The sequence below is a fragment of the Rhineura floridana genome, chromosome 11 (genome assembly GCF_030035675.1).
Source record: "Rhineura floridana isolate rRhiFlo1 chromosome 11, rRhiFlo1.hap2, whole genome shotgun sequence".
Taxonomy (NCBI): domain Eukaryota; kingdom Metazoa; phylum Chordata; class Lepidosauria; order Squamata; family Rhineuridae; genus Rhineura; species Rhineura floridana.
Genome location: NC_084490.1, coordinates 31,142,409 through 31,153,309, shown reverse-complemented (window position 1 = coordinate 31,153,309; position 10,901 = coordinate 31,142,409). Strand labels below are relative to the sequence as shown.

General features: G+C 39.8%; 1 protein-coding gene across 1 annotated transcript; it reads left to right on the top strand.

Moving 5' to 3' along the window:
* The first annotated feature begins 6,128 nt into the window (after positions 1-6,128).
* On the top strand, positions 6,129-9,427 carry LOC133367737 (vomeronasal type-2 receptor 26-like). The gene is made up of 3 exons (XM_061591837.1): positions 6,129-6,407; positions 7,549-7,675; positions 8,517-9,427. The coding sequence occupies exons 2-3, from the start codon at positions 7,600-7,602 to the stop codon at positions 9,425-9,427; spliced, it is 987 nt and encodes a 328-aa protein (XP_061447821.1). The 5' UTR covers positions 6,129-6,407; positions 7,549-7,599.
* Positions 9,428-10,901: the final 1,474 nt, after the last annotated feature.

Genomic DNA, 10,901 nt, shown 5'->3' with positions numbered 1-10,901 from the left:
CAGTTGAATGTTCAGCCTTGGCAGGTAAACTCCATTCCCCAATACATTTGTTTTGTGGGTGAAATGATTAATTATTTAATTAAATTTATATCCAATTAACGATTTCATAGAATGGCTGAAACTCATAAAATCTTTTAACAATCTAGTTTACTTATAATTTCCTATAACAATCTTGTTTACTAGGAAAACATCTGAAGACCACTGAGTAGAAAACTTCATCATACCAACAGATTTGTTGTATGCGATTGTATGCCAATAGAAAGCAGGAAGGTTTTTTGTTATTTATTTATTTCATAGATTTATATACCACTTAACATGTATGACAGTCTATAAGTAGTTTACAAAATAACAAATACAATATGTACTGTATATGTAACTATCAACAAAACTAAGGAAGTACAATATAATACAGCACAATGTGGCATTAAACAAAACTACAGTGCAAACAAGGCAGCACATTTTGAAGATGATGGGAACTGGCTGTTCAATTTAGGATCCACAGTAAGCTTAGAAAATTAAATAGCATATAAATACCTTAAGTAAATAAATAAATAAAATGAACGAATAAATGTTTATAGAGGATGGGATGTAATAGAGAACAGGGCCTGGTGCTATAATGAGGTTTTGGACACTGGGGCTTGGGCAGTGGCCCTACTGGGGTCTCTCCACTACCCCCCCCACATTCTGAAAGTCCACTGCCCTGTGAAGCACTCTGTGTGGCAGCAATAGGCATGTAGCTCACAGCATCTGCTCCTCTGCCAAACAATGAAGAAAATATTTGTGACTGATGGCACCAAGTGCAACCTGGGTGCTGACTGTTCTAGTACACTGCTACTAATTTGCATGTGCAAAGGTAAGAGTGAGCTGCAGGGCAGTAATGTGTGATGTGCAAATGGGAGAATATTCCAAGGGTGGCTGGCCAAGGCCTCTGGTTTGTCAGCTGTGTTGCTGCTCATTTGCTTGCTTTGGACAGAAAACCTATCCATATTTATTAGGAGTAAGTTGCACTGAGTGCAATGGGACTTACTCTTGAGTAAGCACACTTAGAAGCTGGCTGCCCACCTCTCACTTCTTTTCTTACACAACCCAGACTGCTGTGTGCCCTTTGAGCTATTTCAAATGACTTCTTTATTGAGCATTCATCATGATTGGCTTGCACAAATGTTACACGGAGGTTGGACTATCTCTGGTCTTTACTGAGCCTTAATTTTGACTTCTTTGTGGGTGGTTATGTAACAGTGAACATTTATTCTGCATCCATCCTGATTTCTTTGTAGGCTGTTCATACATCTTCCCATTAGTCATTCCTTTATCTCACACTTCTTAGTCCATTTCCCCATCACTTTCCAATCATCACACAAAAAGTTTGATTCTTTATAAAAGTGGATTTCTTATACTTGGAATGGTGAAGCATTTAAATACACTTTAACTGCACAAATCTGCTGTGTGCTTGACTCTTTCCCACAAAAGAGTCACAGTCTGGAGGGAACTTTTGCCTGCAACCAAAACTGCTTGCAGAAAACTTCTGTTTGCTCACAGGACCCACAGGGGAATCTTATTGCTAGTGAATCTTCATTTGAGTTCGGTTCTCGAGCTGTGAACATACATTTGTCCTCACTTCACCTTCCCTGATCCAAGTTCATGTTCCAGTAATGTCCCACATTTTCTACTACTACCTCCGATTAGTATAGCAACCAGTTTAGGTTTCTCCTCTTACACATATTGTGGCTGCTTTACCCTCCATAAGGATCATGCCCATGCACACCTGCACTGGCCCACATGGGCACCATGCAGGATCTGGAATAGTGAAGTTGCCATTTAATCCACTTTAAACATGAATTTGCTGGTATGTGATAGAATCCGACATGAAAATACTGACAGTCAGGAAGTGCTCAGAGAGGGTGTCTGTGTGCCTATGTACTGTTGTTCAAATAGTGAGGAAGGAAGGAAGGAAGGTTGCTTGTGTGTGCTTTTATGTTCTGTGTCCTGAATACACAGGCTTCCCTTGAGACCTTTCTTATATTTAGTGCTTGCTGTCTGTAAAATACTTAATACTGTATGTGTTCTATCATTTCTTCTGAAGGCTAAATTCAGATCTTCTTGTATGAGATAAAATGCAAAATCAAAAAGAAAAGATAAAAAATGGATAAAGTGGAAGGCACTTCGCAGCAAAATCTTCTTGAATAAATATCAATTAGGTTATTTGTCTTTCCTGGTCTCTGTAGGTGGGGTCAGGATAAAATTCACTTCTCTCAGTCTCTCTATGCTTGATATTTGAAATTATCTGGGTTGCTGCTTGAAAACTGGGATCTGTGCAGCTAGGGATAGGGAAGAAATCTGTCTCAGTTCACATTTTGAGGTGACTCTGTCAAATCCAGACTTTCCAAAACAATATGAAAACTGAAAAACAGCCATCCTGTGAAATTCACACTTACCCAGATTTTATGATGCAGTTTTCCAACCAACCAGTGTTCACAAAATGCACATATTAGAGGGAAATGTGTATTAAAAACGAATATGTTAGTGAAAATAACATAGAAACGAATTGAGAACTTGCTTGGCAGAAAGTGTCCATTTGTCAAAACTGCATACAGATATGTGTTTAATCGGAAAATTCACATTGAAAAGCTAAACATATTTCATAAGAATAGGGCTGCGTTAAAGATTGTAATGAGAAACTGAGAGAACCAAAAGTGACAGATCCTTCCATTCCTATCTTCAATATTTCATTCCTGTTCTGTCAGTTCTCATGACCCTCTCTGTGTGATGAATATGAGTAGTCTCCCCAACCCACTGCATTAGACAAAATAAGAACATAAGCAGATCCTGCTGAATCAGGCCAGTGGCCCATCTAGTTCAGTATCATATTTTCGCCTTGGACAACCAGATGCCTATGGGAAGCCTGCAAGCAGGACCTGAGTGCAAAGACCATTCTCCCCTCCTGCACTTTCCGGTATTGCATATTCAGAAGCTACTGCATCTGACTATGGAGGCAGAACATTGCCATAATGGCTAGTAACCACTGATCCTCCTTATCCTCCATGAATTTGTCTAATCCTTTCTTAAAGCCATCCAAGTTGTTGGCCATCGTTGCTTCTTGTATTAGTGAATTTCATAGTTTAACTATGTGCTTTGTGAATAATATTTTCTTTTGCCTGTCCTGAACCAACATTCAGCATCATTGAATGTGCACAAGTTCTAGTATTAGAAGGAGAAATACTTTTCTCTGTCCATCTTTTCCATTCCATGCATGGGGGAGTTGCTCCATCCACTTGATCATTTGGGTTGTCCTTTCTGAATATTTTCTATCTCTGCAATATCCTTTTTGAGATGAGGCAACCAGAACTGTACACAGTATTCCCAATGCGGCCACACCAAAGATTTGTATAATGGCACTATTATAGCAACAGCTTTATTTTCGATATAATTCCTTATGATCCTTAGCATGGCATTTACCTTTTTCAAAGCTGCCACACATTGGGTCAAAACCTTAATCGTGGTACCTGCTACGACCTCAAGGTCTCGTTCCTGGTCAGTCACCACCAGTTCAGACCCTATGAGTGTATATGTGAAATTATTTGAGCAGCTGAAATAAATGACTCAACAAATATTATCCAAAGAAAATTGAGGATGGGAACCATTTGATACTGTATCTAAGGGTGCAAAATGTCATCAGCTGTCCTTGTAAAGAACACACTGAGGGATAGATTCTATTTTAAAACTTCCTTCCAATCTAAACGAAAACAAGAATAACCCATATTATGCAAATGTTTGAATGTGAATAAGATAAAGTCAAAGTAAATATGTATCTTCTTTCATGTATTACTGAAACCTGGGTGGGGGAGCAGGGCTGGCCAGACATAACCCAGCTATGCCTACCCAGATATTTGGTGCAGACTGAAAGAGATGGGGAGAAGGAGTTGTTTTGTTCCAGCAATGTTCATTCTCCTTCATCAAGGAACCCCTTCTCCTTATACGGCGCAGGACCACAGTACCTGGCGGAACGCCTCTCCCGATATGAACCTACCAGTTCACTACGTTCAACATCAAAGGCCCTCCTCCGAGTTCCGACTCATAGAGAGCCTCGGAGGGTTGTAACAAGATCTAGGGCCTTTTCAGTGGTGGCCCCCGAATTATGGAACAGTCTCCCCGACGAGGTACGCCTAGCGCCTACACTTCTATCTTTCCGGCACCAGGTCAAAAACTTTTTATTTTCCCAGGCATTTTAATATGTTTTATTAGTTTTTAATATGTACCAGATTGTTTAATTGTTTAATATTGTTTATATGTTTGCCTTTTAGTGTTTTTTATGTGATTTTATTGTATTTTACCTACTGTTGTGCACCGCCCAGAGAGCCTTCTGGCTGTGGGCGGTATAAAAATTGAATAAAATAAAATAAAAATAAAAATAAATATAGTGGGACTGGGGTGCCTTCATCTGGTGTTGGAGTAAGGTGGTAAGGAGGAAAGAGATGCTGTTAGTGTAACTGTTCCCTGAGAAGGTGGCTGAATGGTCTCTGGAGGAGCCCAGGATAGTGAGATGAGTGGGGCAATGAAAACAAAGGTCCACACCAGGAGCAAGAAGATCCTATTGTTTCCTGGTATTCCAACAATCTACGATTGATCTATGGTTGATGTAGATAAACAAACACTGGAAAATCTCACCCTAGGGCTAACCAGACAAATGTTAGGACACATAATCATGCCTGTCACATGATGGTGAAGGGTGCAAAGAATTTGTACTTCAATGCATCCATCCCACCTTTAAGGAGTTGACCGGAACAATTTTCCCATGTGGTCTGGAGATTGGTTGCCCCAGAATGGGGGAGGGAGCTGGAGCACACTAAGTAGGTGCAATATACTTTGAGGACAAAGTCGCTCAACTTCATAGTGATATAGATGTCAGCATTGCAATGAATCCAACTGAGGTTCCAATGTAATATCTAGTGATGGGTTATGGGACCATTACCAGTTGATAGGGGCTGATGATGTTGATAGGATATTTGCATCAATGCATCCTGTCACTTGTTGTATGGATCACTGCCCTTCCTGGCTGGTTAAAGCCATCTGGAGTGAGGTGACCAGGTGGGTCAAGGGTGTTGTGAATGCATCACTGCATGATGAGGTGGTACCAGCCACCCTTGAATAGGTGGGAGCATACTAGCCCCTCAAAAAGCCCATCCTGGGCTCAATGGTGTTTGACAACTACTGGCCAGTCACCAACACCCCATTTTTGTGGAAGGTAGTGGAATGGGGGGTGGAAGACCAATGCAAGTGTTCCTGGATGACACCAATTATCTGGATCCACTTCAGTCTGACTTTAGTCCTGGTTTAGGAACAGAATTGGTGTTAGTCACCCTGATGGATGACTTTTCCAATTCGCTTTCCCAATTTAGCTCAACTCTTTCCTGGAAAACATCCATTTTAACAATGGTGCTGGGCATGAAATCTTGATTGAAAATAGGAGAATCTCAGCTGGCTATGATATCATCAACTGGATCCATGTCCCCAATGGCAAATACCAGATATTTCAAGTTGGGCATATTTCAGCAAGCCATGAGTTCACCATCAATGAGGATGCCATTGTGTGGAGTAACAGTTTTAACCAGGTAGGGAAAAACTACACATCTCAAGTCCCTATAACTGGAACAATCCTGTTCTCCCGATATTGTTTGCATGCCTCATGTTGGATAACCTTCAGTCAGTGTTAGCAACTTTGGGACCTATAAAACCAACCCTCTCCAATAAATTTAGTCTCCTGCTGAAAACCATGCATGTGTGTTTGTATGCTTGCACCATGCACACACTAATGTTGATAAATATGCCATGTTTTTGTTACAACAAGGTGGAATGAATGAAATTTGTGTGATGAATATTTTCTCATTTGTTTTTGTATAAGAAAAAGAAACAACATATAAACAAAGAGTTTGGGCATGTGGAGAAGAGTTAAGATCTACGTCTTTGAACATGGTCGAACATTAAGTACAAAAAAGAAGCAGAAATCGCCTCTTCAAAAGTGCCAAAAAGAGAGTGTGAAAAATTGATTTGTACTAAAAGATACAAAATGAAGAGTAGTAGTAGATTTGGAAATATATCCAATGAGGTTAACCAAATTGACATTACAGTAGGGCCCCACTCATGCATTGGGTTACGTTCCAGACACCTGCCGAAAAGTGAAACCCGCCGAAAAGTGGAACTCATTCAATAGAATGGCGCCCAATGCCCGAAAAATGCCGTAAAAGCAGAACAAGCACCATATGTGGGTCCTTACTCTAATTGAAAGCCACCGTATTAACAGAACGCCGAAAAGCAGGCCGCAGAAAAGCGGGGCCCTACTGTATAAATAATTGAAAATAATCAGTTATGACTGTTCCCATTTTTCCCTCTCCCCTCCACAAACATATCAGGTAATTTCTCTTTCACCCATAATGCTATATTGATTAAAATATATATTTTTGGAGAAGCTGCAGACCATATCAACCAAATTAACCATATTCAAACCAAGCGGGTAGGTGAGGATTTAACTACTTCTGGTAGTAAAAGATCTCTCCAGTTCCTGGACATGTCATTCAGCCTCTGGCTGTGGCTCCCCACCAAGGATGGAGAAGAAATTCTCCTTACTTGCTCAGTGAGCCTTGGGTGAGGACCCAGATGGAACATCCAGGCTCCACTGTACTGACATTCACTCAAATGCTCAAGTCAGGTCACCCCAGGCATCCAGTACTGGCAGCTCCCCAAAAGGTGCCTTAACCCCACAATATCTCCGTATACATCCTGTTTACCCCCCACCTTCCTCACCTGCCAGTTGAATCAACCCCCTAGAAGGATGAAGTAGACAAAACAGGAAGGATCTGAAAGAGATAATCAAACCAAAAAATTCCTACTGATTCCCTAATCGGTGGCTAGCAAAGACCATACTACATAGGGACAGTGGGCACACAGAAAACAAAGAAGAGGAAAAGTTGGGGTGATGCTGGCTTTTAAGCCATGCTCTCCCCCTTCCTGTTTTGGCCTCTAGTCCACGTGGAGGCCTTCACCCTCACCCTCACCCCCTCCCTTTGTGAGTCAAACCACTTCTTTCCAAATGGTGAGAGTGGAGGCAAACAAGTCCACATTGAATGCAAGAATGATATTCTCCCTATTGGTTCACAGACATACTCTAGATCCAGTTTTAAGTGCATTTCTACTGAACCTTTGATGGTGGGTTAAATTTTGATGGTGGGTTAATGTGGAATTAGAACTGTTTGGTGTATTCAGAACATATTTCGTTTGGTAAAGGCCTTCAGAATCATTCTTCAGAAGTAGCATTTTGTTAAATCATTCCTGAAAATCAACATTTGAAATATTTTCAAACTGTGAAAGTATCATTGCTTTTCGATGCTTTGTGAAATAAAATTATAGTGTGTACTTCCTCTGTTATTTGAACCATATCACAGAAGGGAAACAGATCTCCTTTCGTTAATTCCAAGTGTGAGTTTTCCACATTTCAATACTGCTATAATGTTTATAAAGGCTGGTGCTATATCCTTTCCTCTTTCTTATCATTAGACAAAGCCTCATTCCCAGTGTGTTGAGAGATGTCACTTTGGAGATCACAGGATGGTTCGGGAGGGGGAACCCATTTGCTGTTATGACTGCACTCCATGTCCAGAAGACATGTTTTCTAATGAGATAGGTATGTGAGAGGGCACAGATTTGCCTCAGGATCTGTTCAAACAGCTATATATTCTCACAAAAATATTTTTAATTTGATCTATTATTTGAACAATTGTCAAGTGAAAGAAATCTGGTATATCAACGGAACTCTAGTCATTGCTGCCAAATATATTTTGCATTGCTGATGCTGCTTATTTCAGAAACCATTCAACATAATCAACCATGTAAGTGCAAGCATAATTGGTACCTGAAACTTCTACCATATCTAATGCAAGTAGACACCATTATTTAGCATTAATTACCTCTGGAAATAATAGAGGCAGTGTCCAGGAAGCATCTTCCTCTGGTAATCTGATTAAATGTGCATTTCCTGGAAAACATCCCCCCTTTCCTGATGGGTATGGAAGGAAAGATCTGACTGTTTTGGTGCTCTCGGTTTTCTCATTTTTGAATCTTAAATTCAGGAAAACATTATTAGCAGCATCTATTATTTTTCAGATTTTCCCCACCTTCTTATTCTACAAAATACATGTGTTGTTAGTTGATAACAAGTGTTATGAAATTGTCCCAAGAGTGGTGGGAATGTGAGACTATCTTGTACTTTTGTCCCTATTTGCTTCTGTGTCTTTTCTTATTCAGTTTGTAATCCTGATGGCAGGGCCTCTCTCATAATTTTAATTGATGTGACTGGCTTTGGGTCACTGCTGCTCTCACTTTGGTGTCATCTCCTTTGTTAAATACATGTCAGCATGTTGAATGGAATGGGTGCAATTATTGTACAGCATGAAGTATGGATTTCTTCATCACTGCATCATTATATAAACTGATGGACTGACTCAATGTTTATGTATCCCTTTCAGATGCAGTCCATTGTGTCAAGTGCCCTGAAGATCAATATCCAAATGAAAACAAGGACCAATGTATCCCCAAGTTTATAACTTTCCTAACCTACGATGAGCCCTTAGGAATCACTTTAACTTCAGTTTCTATTTCCTTTTCTTTGATCACACTTTTTGTGATCCAAACCTTTCTAAGGAACTGGAATACTCCAACTGTAAGAGCCAACAACCAGAACCTCACCTGCCTTCTTCTCATCTCCATCCTCCTTTGCTACCTTACTTCCCTTCTGTTCATTGGTAAACCTGGGAAGGCTACCTGCCTTCTCCGACAAGTAGCCTTCGGCATTGTTTTTTCTGTTGCAATTTCTTGTGTGTTGGCAAAAACAATCATTGTCATCCTAGCTTTCCTGGCCACAAAGCCAGGCAACAGGGTGAGGAAATTTCTAGGGCAGAAAGTAGCAAATGCCATTGTTCTTTTTTGTTCCCTCATTCAAGTGGGCATTTGTACTGTGTGGCTGTCAACCTCTCCTCCCTTCCCAGATGCTGACATGCACTCACAAACTGGACACATCATACTGGAATGTAATGAAGGCTCCACCACTATGTTCTACTGTGTATTGGGCTACATTGGCTTTCTCGCTATCATCATCTTCACTGTTGCTTTCCTAGCCAGAAAATTACCTGACACTTTCAATGAAGCCATGTTCATCACCTTCAGCATGCTAGTATTTTGCAGTGTTTGGGTGTCCTTTATTCCAGGTTACCTGAGTACCAAGGGAAAATACATTGTGGCTGTGGAGGTTTTTGCCATCTTGCCTTCCAATACTGGAGTACTTGTTTGCATCTTTCTCCCAAAATGTTACATTATTACATTGAGACCTGATCTCAATTCTAGGGAAATGCTCAGAGGAACACATAATTATAAACTGTGACTCTAAAATTTTAATTGATTCTCTAATGTTTTTGCAAGGTACACATGTTCAGGTTACAAAATCTCATAGGAAATTCTTGAGGTGCCTCTGCTAAAATCTAACTTATTTTATATTTGGATAATGTGGAGAAATGCTGTGTCTGCTTATGTTCTGAACTTTGTGAAATATTCTGTAATAATATGTTAAAATGTTAAATACCAAGGGTCAAGGCCTTGTTCTGTCACTATGTAGCCGGCCTGTTTAACAATAGCTGCTTAGTGACAAGATTCTGAAACTGGTGCTGGGAGGGGGGTTGTGATTATATTTACTATATATAGAAAGGCCTGGATCAGGTAAATTCTGGGAAATAACAGGCTCTGTTTATATGGAGATCCTAGTCAATGAAGAAAGGGCAATTAACTGTCAGTTGGGAGAAATAACTTCAGTTGGCGAAAGTCAGTTGATGTTGAAGTTATGGATTACAGAACAGAGAAAGGTGAGGTAAAAGTGAATAACTGTGGCCTGAATACTGAGCTCACCTTTTAAAAGTATTAATATTATACCTATTACATTTATGTATCAAGTAAACAAAATGACAAAGCTAAAGGCTTTTCATTTTCAGTCTTACAATTTCATCCTAGAAACATGATATATCAAAACATATCAAATGAAAATTGTAACCTCGATACAATTACATACAATATATATATTTCTGATCTTACATTTCTATATCTTGCATTCCAATCAGAGCTTGGAAAAGTTACTTTTTTGAACTGCAACTCCCATCAGCCCCAGCCAGCATGGCCAGTGGATTGGGCTGATGGGAGTTGTAGTTCAAAAAAGTAACTTTTCCAAGCTCTGATTCCAATACATGATGAAATAATTCCATCTTTTAGCAAAATCCATTCTCCCCACTGTGCCCTCCCTTCATCTAACCAACTCCGTCAACTAATCCATTACTGCCAATTCTATACATTTTTCAACCATTCCCTTTCTCTTGGGGCCTGTAAACAGTTCCATATCCTTGCCCATATAATTGTTGTGCCAACCCGCATAATACTGACTAGCAGTCTCAAATTTGTCATAAAGTTTTATCTGACCACATTGAAAGATAGCATCATAGAAGTTGATCTTATCACATGTGCAATAATATCTAATATGCATTGCATTATTTGCCTCCAAAAAGGCATGACAACTGGGCATTCCCACCACATATGTAATAAATAAGCATTTCCTGTGTATTATTTCCGCATTAAAACTGATCAACCACATTGATTTTATTTAACCTCACCCATGTAAGGTGCCACCTCAATAACATATTGAGCTTCTCTAATTGACAAGTATAATGATAATTTATCCATCTGAAACCAAATCTTATTCTGTTGTGGTATGGGTCTGGGTTTTCCTAGAACTCTCTCCTATCTCACTCTAGAAATTATACTCATTTTCCTAATGTCCATCAAAATCTTATATGTCCCTGACAACAATCCTTTTG